Source organism: Sturnus vulgaris, chromosome 7 (genome assembly GCF_052056855.1).
Source record: "Sturnus vulgaris isolate bStuVul1 chromosome 7, bStuVul1.hap1, whole genome shotgun sequence".
In the NCBI taxonomy this organism is placed as follows: Eukaryota; Metazoa; Chordata; class Aves; order Passeriformes; family Sturnidae; genus Sturnus; species Sturnus vulgaris.
In genome coordinates this window covers 28797735-28816176 of record NC_142249.1, presented here as the reverse complement: position 1 = coordinate 28816176, position 18442 = coordinate 28797735, and the positions used below count along the sequence as shown (strand labels likewise).

At 39.8% G+C, this 18442-nt stretch overlaps 1 protein-coding gene across 1 annotated transcript in view; it reads left to right on the top strand.

Annotated features, from left to right (window-relative positions):
- The window catches only part of CNTNAP5 (contactin associated protein family member 5), a 269015-nt gene that overhangs the window by 144964 nt on the left and 105609 nt on the right, over positions 1 to 18442 (top strand). Inside the window, exons 9-10 of the mRNA XM_014871836.2 lie at positions 1421 to 1570; positions 2959 to 3130. Of these exons, the coding sequence (XP_014727322.1) occupies positions 1421 to 1570; positions 2959 to 3130 (322 nt within the window). The remainder of the gene's footprint in view (positions 1 to 1420; positions 1571 to 2958; positions 3131 to 18442) is intronic.

The window sequence follows — 18442 nt, the reverse complement described above, 5'->3', positions numbered from 1 at the left end:
ATGTCAATATTTGGTTGGGTGTGTTTGTTTTTATGTAGTTCTGAAATTATGAACCCGGGTCCAGCCTATCGAAAACATGCTAAACTGCCTGCTTGTAAATGGAAAATATGCAGAAGGTGCATGTACCATGTTCTGCAGATGTCAGGTACTCATAATAAACCCATGCCTGCTCAAAAATGGACCGATTTTTCCCCCAAATGGGATCTATTTCCTCTTGTAATAGTTTCAAACCTTAACATATTCCACTTCAAAATGCACTTGTTCTAGTTGAAAAATCATCCATTTTTTTCTGGAAAACCAGCCTCTAATTCTGTGGTAATTGTGAATGTGTTAACAGCCATTACTGAGTAAGTAGTCTCATTTTGAAATTCATGGTGAAATGGCTTTACACACACCTAACACCCACTGTTTTTTTTAAATTTTGTTTTGAACTGTTCTCACACCTCTTTATGTTCCTGCTTGTTTGCTTTCTCTGAAAGCAACATTAACAAAAATACCCTGTTAGGGTGGAGGATAATACTAGTTGTCTATGGCTGATCTCAGTGACTTCAGCCTGATGGTAGCATATTTTGAACTGTAATTAGGTTACTTTTGATCTACACCTCTGTGTGTGGGTTCAGAAGCTTACCCATTGACTCTCATGGCTGGAAAAATAGAGGATGTGGAGTTTGTAGCTCTGTGGTGGTATTTCAAGAGCCACAGGATGCAGCACTGATTTTCAGAATAAGGAAACAAGACAGGTTATTTACCGCTTTGCAGGAGTGTCTAGAAGAGAAAGAGACTGCCCAGTATATTCCTCAGCCTTTAGAAGTTCCTGGTCAGAGCAACAATCCTAGTTCTCAGAACATCCATGTAGAAATCCAACTTCTGCACATCTATTAATAGTGCTGTGTGCTGCATTGGTGCTGGAGGATTTTAAGAAACACAAATCCTTCCTACTGATACCTACTGGAGTCAGTCAGGTTTCAAATTGGAGCCTGAGAACAGGCTATGAATGTCTCATTAAATCAAATCCTCTGCAACCTCACGCTTGTATTTAGTACCAGAAGCTCAGTAGAAATCTCTGCACACTTCTGGACTTGTAAGCATTTACCAACAGGCTGAAGATAAACATAAACACCCCCAAAATCATAACAGAAAGGTGAAGGATTGGGCTAGCTTGGTGAATGCCTGCAGTAGTACCAGGTTAGATTAACATGTGAGATGACCTTCTTAAATACTCTCAAAACTTCCCTTTTCCTGGGCCCTTTCTTCTATGCCAGCTTGTTTTCCAGAGGTAATGAGTTCTTTTCAGCTACAGTTCTCACTTTGGATAGCCCAACTGCATAATTGTGGTCACAAGTTGAAAGCAAAAGGAGATTTGAAGAATACACTTGTCTCCTGCATGTCTCTTTTTGACTTTGTACATTCTTTTTGCCAGGCACCAATCTCCATGATGGGCTTTGGCATTCTGTTAACATCAATGCCAGGAGGCATCGCATTACCCTGACACTGGACAACGATGCTGCCACTGCCAGCCATGCAACCACTGTCTCAAGGATCTACTCTGGGAACAGCTACTATTTTGGAGGTAGGTTGTTTCAGGGAGGTTTTTGTGATGCAGATCCTCAGATGCTCACCACTGAGTTCTCCCTAGGTGTACTGCTTGCAGCAGTAAGGACCAGACAGCAGCTGACAGAACCAGAGGACGCAGTCTCAAGCTGCTCCAGGGGAGATACAGGTTGGGTATTAGGAAGAAATTTTTCATGGAAAGAATAATAGAGTATTGGAAATGCTTTGCCTGGGAAGATGGTGGAGTCACCATCCCCGGATGTATTTAAAAAAAGACTGGATGTGGCACTTGGTGCCGTGGTCTCATTGATGTGTTAGGATGTGGGTTGGACTTGATGTTCTTGGAGGTCTCTTCCAACCTAGTGATTCTGTGATTCTGTGACTGATTGAATTGCAGTACATTCAGCTCTGTGGGCAGGTTGAAAGGTGTTGGTCAAGCCTGGCAGAGAGACTACAAGCAGAGCTGTAAAAGTGGACTATTGTTAGTGATATTTGATGGGTACCTACATCAATCTGACAATATATGCAAAATCTGCAAGCTGTATTAACCATGAGTAGTTTCTTGGTTTTTTTTGTTTTTTGTTTTTTTGTTTTTTTTCCTGGTTAAAAGGCGTTAGAATTATTAATGTTATCAGCATTCCTGTAGATAGCACTGCTCTGTCCAGGCTCAGTGACTTTTTGGAGCTTAGGTGACATACGGCTCAAATCTTCAAAGGTATTTATGTACAATGATCTTGTGGAAAATGAAGGTACGTTTAGCTCAATTTAGAAAGTGGAAAAAACGTCTTGAAAAATACTATCATCTGCTTTTTGGAGTGGAGTGCAACATTAATTTAGACAGGTACTGTCATTAACTGTCATATATTTAATCTAATATATTTCTGTGTAGTGCTTACTGTAGTATGGTTCTGATCTTGATGAACCCTGTAGATACAGCACTAAGTGAGGATGTACAGGAGGCTTTGGATCTCAGAGGTGTCTAAATACTGGGGAAGCTCAGATAAAAAAAGCTTTCTTGCTGCCCACAAGATTTCGTCTGCACATTACTTCAGTAGCAGAATTTAACTCAAAATGATTTTATATTTTGTACAACTCTTTTAACAACTCATGTTTTAGTTGCTATCAACTGTGGACTTTGAAGATGATGAAAAAAACACATTTTGATTTTGCTCAACACAAGTATGTTTCACAAGGTGAAAACCTCATAATGTGATATTTTGAATGGCTGGCTTATTTTTCTTTTTTTTTCCTTGCCCTAACTGAAGGATTTATAACACTGGAGGTTGCATTGCAGAAGGAATAAAAACATTTGGAATAATAAGCCTCTGAGTTCTTGCATCAGGAAATCCCAGCAGAAATAGTTGAACATTCCAATATTCTTCTCTGCCTCTTCTCTTTTTTCCACAGGGTGCCCTGACAATTTCACTGATTCCCAGTGTTTAAATCCCATTACTGCTTTTCAAGGCTGTATGAGGCTCATCTTTATTGATAACCAGCCCAAGGACCTCATTTTAGTTCAGCAAGGCTCCCTGGGGAATTTTAGTGATTTACACATTGATCTGTGTGGCATCAAAGACAGGTAATTATTATTTCCTCTTTCTTGTATTTGTTCTTTTTTCATCCTAGTGGTTTATAAATACAGGTTGCATTAAGTGAAAATTCTAATCTGCCAACATTACAGATATTAGACATAATAGAGCTACTAATAGAAAATACTGCAACAAAGATAGGAGGACTGGAGGGGAAATGGTTTCAATTACATGAGGCTCTCTTCACACTGACTTGTAGGAAATAGAGTATGCAAATTCAATCAAACTATAGATTGGCGAAAGGATTAAATTTTATGCATAAACAACATTTGATTGCTTTGAAGTTCTAGAGGAAATGAAAGAGAAGGAAAAATTAGTTGATTCATCAGAACATGTCATACCCTTAATATATAAGCTGGTTCTGCTTAAATAAATCATCTACAATTTTTCTTGTTAGCCATTACAGCACGTTCATGATGAAGATATGGTACATCTCATGTGCAATACTGCCCATTCAGTGGGACAATATAATGATGGAATGTCTGCATCTGCCAGAGAAACATTTCAGTTTAAATAGTCATCCACATCCCTCCTAAGATGAAACCTGACAGGAACCCCAGATTTTCCCATAGACAGAAGAGAGGAAATAAGAAATCAATTTTTTAAAGTATTTTGTATTTCTCTTTTACTTATGGATTTTTAGTGCCTAAATATTTCTGAATCATTTATGTAAATGTGTACTTTGAAGTTAGTATGTGGAATAGGAGGTTCTGCGATTTTTTTTTAAATACTCTTTTTTTTTTCCCTCTACCTAAGTTCTAAAAAGTAGAAATGGAAACTGCTGGAAACTGCTAGGAATTTATTGTGCTTCCAATAGTTGGGGGAGTAATAAGGATATTTTGGAAATGCATTAGGACCGTAAGCATTTAATGTATTTTTTTTCAGACATGTTACTTAGATGAAGTTGATGGCTGATTTCCATTATTCCTTCCTGTAGGAGGGATCAGCCTGCTGGAGCTGCAGTCTTTTGATAAGTGGGCAAAACGTCTGTGATGCAAGACCTTTGTGCTCATCTTTGTATGTTCATTTTTGTTAATTTATATGGAGAAATTACTGATTTGTCTGATCAAATCTCTTTCCACATTTAATGGTGACTGAATTCAAGGAATGTGAACTTCATACTTGGTGTGCCTGAAATGGTAGATGGAATTCTACCCTTCCAATGTAGAATGGAAAAAGATGCATCAAATTTTACAAAAGGAAGCAAAATATTGTCTTTTCCTAGGAACTGAGAGAGAGAATTTTGCTGTTTTCTAGGAAAAACAGATTCTTTAAGATCAAAGCACTTTGTGTGATTGTTGAAATAAAAGAGAACTCTTCTGGTATGATGCAGAGGTGTTGTGGGACATCTCCAGTGCCTTCATTGTCACCAAGTTCAGGCTATGTGCAACTCAGTGGTATACTACTGGAAATAGCTTCCTTGCCTTTGGTGTCCCAGGGATGACAAGCATTAGTCTGTGATCATACCATAGAATTATTTAGGACAAAGATCCAAACATAGTAAGAGTGGGATTATTTTGCAGAATGCCACCTTTCTTGTTAAATATATCCATCACACAGACAAAGAAAAGTTATGTGAGATCTAATGAATGACCTGAGGGTGCTGGCTGACAGAGGTTGGACAAGCCAGAGTATGCCCAGGTGGCCAGGAAATCCAATGGCATCCTGGCCCTGTGCTCTTCAACATCTTCATAAATGATTTCGACATAGGACTGGAAGAAATACTGAGCAAGTTTGCACACAATACAAAACTGGGAATAGCTGTTGACTCTCCCCAAGGCAGAGAGGTCCTGCAGGGAGGCCTTGACAAATCAGAGGGCTGGGCAATCACCAACTGCATGAAGTTTAACAAAGGGAAATGCTGGATTCTGCACCTGGGATGGGACAACCCTGGATGTACAGACAGACTGGAAAATGAGAGGCTGGAGAGCAGTGCCACAGAAAGGGCTCTGGGGCTCTGGTTCATGGCAAGATGAACATGAGCCAGCAGAGCCCTGGAGCCAGGAGGACCAACCCTGTCCTGGGGACATCAGGGACAGCATGGCCAGCCAGGAAAGGGAGGGGATTGTCCTGCTCTGGTCTGAGCTGGGGCAGCCTCATCTGCAGTGCTGGGGGCAGCTTTGGGCACTGCAATATAAGGAAGATATTAAACTATTAGAGAGCATCCAAATGAAGATGGTGAAGGGCTTTGAAGGGAAGCATGTTAAGGAATGGCTGCGGGCACTTGGTCTGTTCAGCCTGGAGAAGAGGAGACCTCGGGAGACCTCACTGCAGTTACAGCTTCCTGTGAGGGGCAAAGGAGGGGCAGGCACTGATCTCTGCTCTGTGGTGACAGTGACAGGACCTGAGGAAATGGCCTGAAGTTGTGTGTCAGGGGAGGTTTAGGTTGGAAGTTAGAAAAAAGTTCTTCACCCAGTGGGTTTTTGGACACTGGAACAGCTCCCCAGGGAAGTGGTCACAGCACCAAGCCTGACAGAGCTTAGGAAGAAGTGTTTGGACAATGCTCTTTGGCACATGGTGGGACACTTGGGGATATCCTCTGCATGGACAGGACTTGGACTGTGAATCCCTTCCAACTCAGCATATTTCCATGATTCTGTAATTCTAAGATTTATTGCTGTGTGCACTGTAAAGTACACGTTTTTGTAATTTTAACACATGTGGGAATTGTGTAGTTTAATTAACATGTAAATGGGACGTTTGTCTTAGTTATCTAAGCTAAAAATCTCTTTTGAGGAATATCCCTCTATTTAGAAGCAGTTTATTTGTTACAGGCTTGTAGGCCAAGCTCATTCAGACTTGGACTCTGAAAGCAGTGGCTAGGCAGCTCACTGCAACTTGTTGCCTGCTCTTATAAAGAGAATTCATGACTTTATTTTGGAAGATGATTAACTGGGATGACTATTGATGCCAGCAGTACGTTTTGGAGAGAGAATCCAGTTGTGCAAGCATATAATGTACACACCCACCCACATACCCTGGGATTCTCTGTCTCAAGTGATGAGGTTCCTTTGATTTAGATGGAGCCATCTGAAGGACTGAGCCTTAATGTCTCATCTCTAGTATTTGAACAATATCTGTGCTTAAATGAACTTGCCCTTAATGCCTCCTGTCCCCTGTATTTATTATTTCCACTCTTCAGTAACTATTTCTTAGGAAATAAATGAGAGTTTATCCTTCTTTCCATTTGGTGGCTAGGGAGACAAGTGAATGTGACCCTGTTGCTGAACATTCTGTGAGCAGGCAGCTTTTGTTGGAGACATCCAGAGGCTTCTTGCAGCCTTAGTGATCCTGTGAACAAGGCTACCCTGTAGCCACTCTGGTCCTGTTTGAATAGGCAGTTCAGGATGTATCTCTGAGAGCTGAGTTCAGCAGGTAGGACATGGTAGGGTGTTGAGCAATATGGGCTGTCCAGGTGATGGAAGAAGGCTCATTAGCACCATCCCCTATTAAGACACTGCTTTTTTGTAGCCCTCAGTGCAGTGCCAGCATTGCTGATGTCCCTGCTGCTGCATAGCAAGTTAATGTATGAATTGCAGTCCTTTTGTATGGTACCTGCATGTTTTCCTTAGGTGACACATCCTGTATGAGACATCCTCAATCTACTCGTGTCAGGGCAATGTATTCCCTTCTTTGTTTGCTTCAAGACAAAGCTGCTCCTGTAAAATGTTCCCAATGCTTTATGGAACAGGAAAATAGAATTTGTAGAAGGAAGCTATTTTTCTGGTAGCAATGTATGTGTAGAACTCTTGGCATTATCCCCACTGCCTGCCTTCTGCTAATCCAGCTAATTTTTTTTCTTTTGTTCTAGTATGCATGTTTACTATGATTAACCAAATACAGAGTGCTCAGTCTTTTCTGAGGATGTTTCAACCTGTGGTGCTTGCACTGCTCCTGTTATGAAGTGTTAGAGGCCCTGCCTGTGGGGCATCTATCCCCCTTCCAGTGAGATGTGGAGAAAAATTAAGACAATATTGTGCTAAGCCATGGAGGTCTGTTCCTTCTTTAAAAGGAAATAGATTTCATTTTGTCCCTCTTTTTTTTTTGTTGCCTTTTCAGGATTTATACTCTGTTAGGAGTGCACATTAGGACTTGTTTGCTGAATTAATAAGTCTGAAAACACAGTTTTGTACATCTTGCTGGCATTTCCTCTGCATGGCATGGTACAAAGCAGAGATGCCTGGAAGTGAAGGTGCCATGAAGTCCTTGAATTCAGAGACATTTTGCTGGGGACAAAGGAGCCATCTTTAAACAGTCTTTTGCAGCAGGATATGCACTGTGTCGACCATCTCTGACCAAAAGCCATCTGATATGAGCCTAGACAAAAAAAAAAAAAAGGAGATTCTCTTTGAATTTATTTTCAGTTCAGTGTGAAATAGTCCATGGCTACAGGAGCCATGCAGGTATTTTGCACTGTAAGTGTTTTTCAGGAAAGAAAGGGGATGACATATTAAACCTAAAAATTTCCAGGAGAAAGTCTGACCACTAAGGCTGTCTAATGAGAATGGAATCATGTTTTCTGTCTTTGGCCCTTAATCTGCAGTGGGGAGGATTTCAGTGTCAAAGGATGGGGAGGTGGCAAGCAGCATAAAAAACTTGTTTGCTTAGAGATGCAGTAAGTCAGAAGGGATTCACTCCATTCTCTTGATGCCCACTAAGCCTCTATCTGTAGGTGTATGGCCAAGCTTCCTGTCTCCACCTGCAAGTTAGGGGCTTTACAAACACAAGATGGGCTTTGCTAAGTACTTCAGCTTTAAAGAAGACAAAGTCCAAAACAACAACATACAAGAGAATGTCTTTTTCCTAATGCTGTCTTCACTTATTCATTTCCCTCTTCAGTATTTTACAGTGTTTGCAAAGACTTCTTGACCCTGCCAAACAGCCTCCAGACATGGGTTAGGGATGCAGTTAGAGACTTGCTGTTTTCTTCATGTGGTGTTTTATCCTGTTAGCTTAGAGAGAAAACAGGCTTGAAGCCATTAGCCTGATCTAGCCAGGAGCCCTGAGCCATAGTACTGATACCAAAAGACTGGGCTCTTGGCATCTACAGCCTTCATTTTGAAATTTGGGGTTACTGGGAGCTGGACAAATTAATTAACATAAATCAGCCAGTGAATAAAACAGGTGGATGAATGTCTCCAAGTGAGAAGTAGCAGGGGGATGAGCAAACACTGTTTGGTAAACACTAACCACTAAACACTTCGTGTTTAGGTTTGCTAGCAGTCATATTTCTGAATTTCTGTTCTCCATAAAGATATGCAGAGCTCAAACTGTTTCTTGAATGGCTTCCTCTAAACAAAAAAAACCAAAAACAACCAACCAAACAAAAAAACCCAACAAACAAACAAACAAGAAAACACAAAACAGGATTGGAAAACATCCCTTGCAAAGAAAGATTGACTAAATTCTTTAACCATAAGACATTGCTGAGGGGAGGCAGCATGGTGGTCTTAGGTGCTCAAAGGCTGCTGCAGCACTGAAGGGAATAATCATCCTTTCTGCCCAGGATGTACAGGAGAGCTGCCATGGCACAGACTGCCTGAGGACACTGTCAAGCCTCTGTCACTGGGAGGCTTTAGGAAAAGTTAGATGAATCTGTGAGAAATAATGAACATGGGTGTGGATGATCCTGCCTTGGGGTGTGAGCATGGACTGAGTGATCTTCCAATTTCCCTCCAGCTCTGTTACATTAGCTCAGGCTTTTCCTGAAGCTGGAACAGCTGGGCCTTGGGGCCTTGTTCTTGCTTTGGGGGTTCTGAAATGTCAACAATAACAGTGCATAAATTTAAAAAACAAAACAAAAAACCAAAAAAACCCCACCAAAAACTACACCAAAAACATGAGAAAAATCTTCCAGGAATTCAGCTCACAAAGTCTCAGACCTGTGAGAAAGCTCGTTTGAGTAGATATATCTCTTAGACAATCTAAGGCAGTGCTTCAGCTGTGAGTAGGGACTGTGCAGCCCAAAGTTATGTTTTTGGGTTTTTTTATTAATCTGACATATGTAGATAGATAAAGATATATATGAAATGGGAGAGAAGGAGCAGCAGTTCCTATTCATATGTTCTGATTTGCTCTCTTTGCTTCTGAAAAACACATGATTTGTTTTTACAACTCAGAAGAAAGCTATGTGATTGCAGAATTTATTGCTCTGGAGTTTTTTGGGATATCTTCATTGCAGATTTCATGATATCTATAATGGTGGTTAAACTCCATTATGGTTAATGGTATTTTTTTCTTTGATGAAAAGTGACCTGATTCCCTTCTACTTGTCTCTGTGTTTTTTCTTGAAGTCCTGTCACTTCTTGGAGGTGCCTCTCCCTCTTTCAGATGTGGTGTAAATGAGGGTGAGGAGGTTGGAGAAGGCAGGGACTGAGGCACTGGATAACTGCAAAAGCATCTTCCCCCTAGTAAATCAAGATAACAGCTCTGTATGGATCCCTTCACAACCCTCTATTTTAGTTGCTAAAAGATGAAATGCAGATCCAGTTGGACGTATTCACTGACCTCCTCCTTGGTCTGACCAACCTTTTGCAGGAAGTGTGTCCTGTCTGGGCCACTCAGAGGCGATGCTGTGTGCAGCTCTGACTGCACAGTCTGTACGTCTGTCATTCAGCCCTCATGGGTGTTTCTAAAACTGACACTGTGTTCTTTGGTGTGCTACAGACTGTTCTCTGCAACGAGAGGTGAAATAGGCTTGGACTCTTCAGCCTGGAGAAGAGAGAGCTGGGCAGAGTTGTGGCGTGAGGAGCAGTGTGAAGGAGGTGGATAATAAACAAGAATGTACAGTTTCTCACAAGTTCAAATCTTACACAACATCAAATTGGATGTTGCTAGATGCTGTAGAGGTCAAATGTAAAGGAAAAAGCCAGTAAGGCGTACATGAATTCATAAGCCACAGATGGCTGGAAGCTGGCAAAGTGTTCAGTGGGATGCTCTTGAACTTGTTTCATCAGCATTTTTGCTGTGGCACTGTCAGAGTAAGGAAATGGAAAGAAAGGCAAAGTCTGGAGGGAGGTGATAAACTTAGGACTAGGAAATCCAAGTCTCTCACTGTTTCTAAAACATTGTTTTCATTGTATGCAGCTCTCTGTACCTCTGTTGTTCAAAAAACAAAATATATTGTGTCAAAGCTGTGCTAATCTCAGAATACACTTGAATCTCAATGTGAATTTTGCTAAGTACTAATAGTTCTGCACTATATTTTCTCTTCCTTTTTGTCAGTGGAAATAGTGGGCGTGTGGGTCTGTCTGTGTGTGGGCCAACAATGGAAGGCATAGCCTGGGGAAAATTCAGTCAGCCTCTCATTTAAAAATAAATGAAATGGGTAGGAAAACAAATATGCAGATGCTGGGAATTTGGCCACAGAGATGAGAAGCTCTGGGATTTCCCATTCAACAATTGGCTCAAATGCCAGATTTTATGACTAGAAATACTAGCTCTAGTCCTGAAGCTGAGTTGGTTGTTTGCTGTGGTTGGCATCCTGTTCAGAGAATAGATGCAGGAATGTGGGCTCAAGAGATATTGCAGCTCAAGAGTTACCATGGTTATTAGGAAATTGTGCCAGAAAATCATTAAACCTCAGTCCAGAAACGCAGTGGATTTCCAGTCCTCCATCATACAGCACAGATGCTCCCTTTGGGCTGAGCAAGGCTGGCTGCTCTTACCACAGATGGACCCCTTGGAATAGAGCAGCAGGGGCTGCAGTGTTGCCTGGAGCCTGAAGGCATGGCTTGAATAATCTCATGCACTTCTTGCATTCAGTGGGACAGACTGCTTTGCAGTGCTAGTCTCAGAGAAGAAAATTCCATTTGCAGGAGTTCTTCCACGCTGTGTGCACAAACAGGTGAGATCTGTTGTGGTTTTCCCTACCAGTTCTCCAAAGTCTCTAAGGAAAAGTGCTTAGGAGGCATTGCCATTTGGGGTAACTTTGTGCTGAAGAGCTGATGTGAATAGAAAAGTGGTCTCTTTTTCCTTTGAATTGGAACCTTATAGGGAAATAGTGTCTTTTGCCCCTCAAGGTGGTGCTGAACAAATGTTTGCATTCACCAGGCTTTTGAGGCAAATCCTCTTGGAGCACACCCATAATGGCATTGGTTCCATTCATGTTTTTAACTCCTCAGCCCCATAACAAAGGATGCGGTATTTTTGTTGCCCGGTGACAGAAAAAACTCTGTTAAGGAGTCTGAAATTGTATGATTCTCTTGGTCCTGCCAGAACTGAAATACCTTGAAGTGATAAAGTTTTTGGCGACAGTTTCCCTGGGCAGAAGTGGAGCTTAGGCAGAGGGAGAAACACAGCGTTGTACCCGTTGTTTCATTGTTGTAAATTCTATTCATGATTTGCATTCGAATGCATTAGACTGGATTGTCTTCGGATTAGGAAAGCCTTTTATGTGTTAAGCCTGTCATTACCCATAAAGGAACTTTAAGGGTAGCCAGATCCTGCTTTTCTTTAGGCTCAGGTTCACAAGTTTGCATAGATAATGCATGTGTTGCTCTCCCTGTCTACAGCTGCTGAGGTTCTTTAATCTGATTGCTGCAGCTCATGTTGATTTTGCGCTGATGAAGCTCTGACTGGGCTGTCCTATTTTTACTTGGCTGGCACCTTGCCCTTGCTGTAGCAAACACTGACAGTTCTTTTCAAGGACAACACCAGGGACTTCAGTTCCCTTAAGTGACCAGAGGGAGAGGGGGAGGAAAAAAAACATGTTTGCATTGAATTCACCTTGGCAGCTGGACGGATGGCACACCTTGTAGGACATCCTGGGAATTCCAGTGATGTGCCACGAGGAACACAAACCTGACTTCAGAGATTTTCTTCTGAATCCTGGCAGTGTCCCATCTCTGTAGCATCAGTGAGCAGACACAGGCACACACTGATGTTACTGTCCTTATCAAACCAAGACTCATCTGCATATTCCAATTCTCCCAGCAAATCCAAATGGAGAGAGGGGCATGTGATATCCATAATCATCACTGCGATGAGATTGGCATTTACAGTTTTAACGTCATTTAGGAGGAATATATGGAGTGGATTCATGAGTTGGCTTCCCTCAACTGCTTCAGCTGTGGCACACAAATAGTGTCCTTAGTGCCCTGTTCTTTCATGCCTACCCACGTTTTATCTGGGAACATTCTTCATAGTATTTTCTAAATAAATTAGCTTAAAGTGTTCTTTTTCCTTACTAAATAGAGCTGACCTTTTAAAACCTGCTTTATGCCTATTTCCTTTGTAGATTCTATTATATTTTATTATCAATTTTTACTTGTAAGAAAGAATATATTTTTTTACTTTTTCTTCCTTTACTTTTAGTGCTTCATGTGTTGCACTGTCAAAATGGGCCTTTGGGAAATTAATTACTATTGCAGGTGAAGGGTGTTAGGATAAATCGGATAAAAGCATAGTAGTTTTTATATTTCTTAACTCTCCTCTTAGATTTAATTTATGCCCTGCAGCAGAAGGCAAACTTCATATGATCCTTTCACCCCCTAGCTTGGCCATGCAAGTAAAAAAATATTCTGGCTAATTATGTCCAGTGAATTTTAATTTTTTTGTTAGAACTCCAGGCTGGTATTAAAATATCAAACATTTAGAATTACATTTAACCCCACATAAATCTCTACAGTGCATAAATAAATATTGCAGAAAGAATAATTAAAAAAACCCCAACCCCCAATTTGGCATCCATTCTTTTCATTCTCTGTAGTTTTTCTATCTTCATTATTTAGTGCCTTCTCTGAAGAAATGGCAATTATTTTATAGTGCATATTACTTTCTCTTTGCAGGAAATCCTCTTATGTTTTCCCTTCTTGGTTGTGTAGCAATGAGTGGATGTTTTTACATCACATTCCTTGAATTTGGATGGTGATCAAATCTGGAATGAGCTGAAGACATAAGAGGGGATGTCGTGTCCTTTTTCAAAGCTTCTTATTTTGCATAAATCCCAAGTTTGGTTTAAGAATTGCCCAACTATGTCTCCATCCTCAGCCAAAACAAGGCATTTGGACTTTCGGCATGCCTTCAGATGCTGGAATAGCCAGATCTAGATTTTTTTCCTTTAAATGCTGCAGGAAAGACTGTCCTGGCTAGTTATTGGGATCTGATGGTCCAGATAAGTACTTCTTCTGATGTTTTGTTTCACCTTAAAAAGGTGACTTCAGTCCTGTGAGTGAAAATGTTCTCCTTATCTTTTGTCACTTTTGCCTGTTTTATGATCCAGTGAGCAAATAGCTCAAGGCTACTGAAGTTTCATGTCTTTTTTTAGTTAATATATTAATTAATGAAAATGGGAAAAAGTTTTCAAAAAGTTTCCCTTTCTTATGCTTGTTACTTTGTAAAACTTTGCTTTGTGCTTGTTCAGCAAAAATTAGGATATTGTTAAAAATGTGTCTTTCTTTGTCATCATATTGCCCTTTGAGAAATTCTGGTTTTTTTCTACTTCCTCTATACTAAACTCAAAGCAGAACACTGGAATGAGGTTTGGGGAATGGAAAATGGATGTGGAAATGGAATGGGGAAGATACCTTAAATCCAAATTATGTTGCATAAAAAAAACTAAACTAAAAACTAAACAGGGAAAAATGTGTCCTAATGACTTAATGCCTTGTAATGATCACTCTACAGTGAAGAAAATAGTATTAGAAATAGCGGACAACATAATGTTCTGTGAGAGTTGAACAGTCTCTTGGGTCCTTGCCTAAAGTATGCATCTATATCACAAATTAGACATGCTAACTAATGGAACTAAATTACTGGAATTACACCCTTGTAGTGTAATTTTGAAGTGTGATCTTTTAATCCTCTCAATAACACACACGTTTTAAGGTGGAAGGATGGGATGCAGAAAAGCAGAGCAAGATTAAAAAAATTCAAACCCACAGGCATCCAAAGCCTGGGTGTTGGAATTAAAATCTCTATAATTCTGAGGAGCATCCCCTCCTCTCCTCATATCTATTCTAGTGTTTAAAGCAGCTGAATAATACAGGTAATGGCAGAGCTTCTCTCCAATAGCTTAAGGGCCGATTGACAATGAAGTGTAATAAAACCATGTAGCACAGTTTTCTGCTCTTGGACTGGGATATGATCTTCACACTGTCAGATGCTCTTGCTCTATGACAGACAACAAAAAAAAAATTGTACAAAGTGAATTCCCAGAAAAAAAAAATAGGCAGTCACAATGGAAAATGCTATCTCTGAGGAGGGGGCAGTTTTCTAGGCTTTGTCTTTCTTTAATGAGAATGAAAAGGAATGCTCAGATTATTTGGATAATAGCATAAATTGGTTCTGCTTTCCCTTCCTTAACTGTGTTTTTCCTGTCCTTGTTTCATATATGCAATACCAGCTGCAGAAAATGACACTTCAGGGCCATGAAGTGTTCACTAGCCTGTATAAGTGCTGTGTTTCAGAGCAAAATAAAGACAAATGCTTCAGATTCATCAGTATCATTCAGTAAATCCTGTCGAGGATAGGTAAAAAATTGATTTGAGTAGGGTGAATGCCTTCCTATAACTGCAATGACTTCTACATGTGGAATGGTGCTGAAACTGGAGAAAGCTAGCTTTGTCCCCATGAGTGAGAGACTTCTCACTATGGTAGGAGAGGGAATTTGTCCTGAATGAGACCCCTGTGGAGAAAGAAAGAAGTTTGGAAGTAGGCAAGGGGCTAATTTATTAGCTTTTGAAATCCCACTTGAGTGTGGAATTGAGTTTTGGGGGGAACCTGAATAGAGTTCACTCCCATTGCTGCTCCTTTAGAGTAAAAATCCATGGGATGTGCAATGCCATGGTAAATTAAAGGCCAGATACGGGGATGCAAGTAGAATATAATATCGTATCTTTCTTTGTTTGTTTGATTTCTTGCAGATGGCTTTTCTGCTTTTGCTTTGTAAAATGATGAATTCTAAATGGAACAGCTGTCTGTACAGGATGGTTTATTTGTTTCCCTTTTTTCTTTTTCAAATTTATTTATATAAAATCCTTTCTGCTGATGCTAAGCCAAACTGTCAGCACATTTACCTATATTAAAAATGTAGGTGTTCTAACAACAAAGCAATCAAACCTTAAGAGAATGCCTTTTATCTAAGGCACAGACAACAGGCTTTTCCTTCACTAGTGCCAGTCCCAGCACAACCTCCTCCACAGTTCTGTGCTACTCAGATGCCCGAGGGCTGTTGGCATCAGTGCTGGGATCTTTCAAATGTTGGTCTCAACAATGGTGTGCAACTGCAGGGTCTGAGAACCAAGGGGACCAACAGTGGAAATAATAATATATTTTAAAAGTCTTTGCAGGAATTGCAAAACTTGATGAAAAGAAGAAAAACCTACCTTTGCTATAAACTATTGGGCTTCGTTTGTATTGCTTTGGTTTGTTTGCCTGCTTGTTTTTATGTCAATTCAGTGGGATAGACTAGATGATTTCCATCATGGAAAAGAGGAGTTATGTGTTTACATTATTCTTGTTCTCTTTGTACTCCATGAGTTCTCATAACATAATAAATTTAGGAAAGAAAACATAGATGGCTTAAAAATAAGACTTTTTAGTAAGCTGTTGGTCAATTTGCTCAAGTTGCAAGAGGAAAGAGAATTTGGAATATGTGGTGATTAGGAGGAAATGTCTGCCGAGGAAAACCAGAGGTCTGAAGAGTGTTAATTATTTTGCAGCCCATTGTAATATTGCTTTTACAGACCTTTTTCTCTCTTCCTCTGCTTTTGGTAGGTCTTTTTCCTTCCTTTAGTTAAGGGCACCTAGCCCACTATTTTACCACAAAAGGACATCCAGGGGAAAAGAAGAGTGGGATGTGCTTTTGCAGTATTTTTTCTGATGCTCTCAGATCTTCATTAGTTTTCCCCTTGGTAAACCTCTGAAGTTGTTATACATTGTCTGTCTGGTAGCACTGCTAAATTTCTCTTCAAAATGATTGTCTGGTCTCCCCTTGAAGCCATTTCTTGTATCAAAAATAACCTTTGGCAAGGAATTTCCCAGATTTACGGCTCAGCACAACAGGGCTGAAATCAATGCTGTTGCAATTGGCCTCAATCTATTGAGTTTAGTGGAAAGACACCATTTTACTAAAGCAAAATATCATCTGTTACAGCAACACCATGAGTTTCATCAAACATATATGCCCACTGTATGAAGTCATCTATTTTAATGTTATTTTTTTTTTAATTATAAATTAAATAGCTACTGGCTGTAAATAGGAAAACATGCTGAAACAAAAAACCAAATTTGATCCAATATTTAAGGCAATGTTTGATTGATAGATAATCTTCCAAAATCTTCAAAAATTTCATGTGTTTTTTTTGTTACAGCATAACTGAGTTTTAGGGACTTAGTGCTTGTCTAAAAATTAAGTGTATTTGCAGTCTTGATATTTAGGGAGTGTGCTCCTTTTTTGCTTCTCTCTGTGATGCTTCCCTTTCCTTCCTCTTTACTTAGGAAGAATAGAGGGTAGTGCTGGATGTATTGTGCTGACTATAAGAAAATCTCAGAGGTGCTTATTGAAAGTACACTGGGTTTATTTCCAGTCAAGTGTAACATCAAATGTGTAGAGCTCCTTCAGCTTTCCCACTCAAGTAATTTTGCCATTGTTATTTCTTCATCATTCCCATCAAAGGCACAAATTTCTCCCCCCTAATGTCTGTGCAGTTTGTCCTTTGATTTCAAAGGAAGAACACATATGGTTTTGGAGGTGAATGTTTCATCCAAGGACAGTGAAGGCTTTTGTGCTGGCTCTGAATATTGCTCACTTACATAGCTAAGATGTGCATTTTCCAGCCTGGATAAATGAGGGAAAAATTTATTTGCTTCACTTACTTTTACTTTTTTTTAAATAATAATTTTTCACTGTGATTTATATATATACATACATATATATATATACGCATATATATATATAATATAATTATAGATATTAAATATATTATATATATATTGTGTGTATATATATAATATGAATAAATGGGGAAGATTAGAGTCCCTGGTTTGGCACAAACCTTCTTAGGCAAATCCATAAGTTTTCAAGTGTCTCATTTATGTTACTTGCAAAAACTGAGTTGAGCTGTTTGTTCATTTCAATTACAAATAGGTCAGGGGCTGCCTGATGCAAAGTTTTGTTTATGAAATGTTCTGTGATACCACTGCATTTTTTGCTGAAAGTGGTTTTTTCTACTGGAATGCAAATATTAATTTATATTTTAAATTAAATGTGTTTAAATCCTTCAACATGAGGATCTAGGACAGTTCACAAATGGAAGAATCTATGACTTATCCATGCCTTGATTAATTTTAATTATAGCTATTTCTTAATTTTGAGTTCTCTCATAATTAGGAAAAATTTTGCTTCTAATGAAGACACAACTGCTCAGCTAGAATGGGATTATGGTAATTATTAGAGTTGCAAAGAAATTTGTTTCATAAGCTCATAGAAGGGTTAGTTATCTGACCAAAAACAAGATAAATGCAGTTGGTGCTAATTAAAGCAAATAGACTAAGGAATAAAAAAGATTCAATTCTGAATTTATGAATATCATTAAAAGCTGACATGGTTAGTTTGACTTGCATTTTGTGCATTGTTGGGAGAAGAAAAAGTGTTTGCATTCATAAGACAAGTAGAAATAAGAAGTGACCTTCAACTTTGTTAATTCTTTAAAACGAAACTGTTTTAAGGGAATAAATGTGGCTAAGCCTTTAATGCAGGCCTTTGGCAAACCACAAATGGTTAGTAATTAGCTCTACTGTATTGGATTAATTAATAAAAGGTAGTTTAAAGTAGGCAAAAAGCATATTTGTCCATTACAGTGATGATGGAAGTTATGATAATAACACAGCACTATTCCTTTTATCTCTCCAAAGAGCTCTATTAACATCATATGTTTCTTCTCACCAGCCTCCCTGTGATGTGAATAGAAGTGCTGCTGTACAGGTGACAGAAAGGAATGTTTATCACTAAACAGCAAGTGGAATTAAAGGCAGTGTGCTGAGGGCAAGGGCAGGCACCACCAAAGTACAAACATGAGTAAATGTGCTCCCCCAGCCAGGCGAAATGCCCTGTGCCACCAGCCAGCTGTTGTAGCCCTGTGCTTTGCCTCTGGGATGGAGCTGATGGCTCAGGGGGCTGGCAGGGCACACCACACAGTCCTGTGTGCACCTTCCCAGAACGCTGCTCCTGCTCTCCTCAGCAGCCACCCAAAGCTTTAAATCTCCGTTAAATTAATGTATTGCCAGGAGTAGGTGTGATGGCAGAGGGGCTGGCTGGGCTCTCACTGCACCAGCAGGCTGGTGGACTCATAGATGATTGC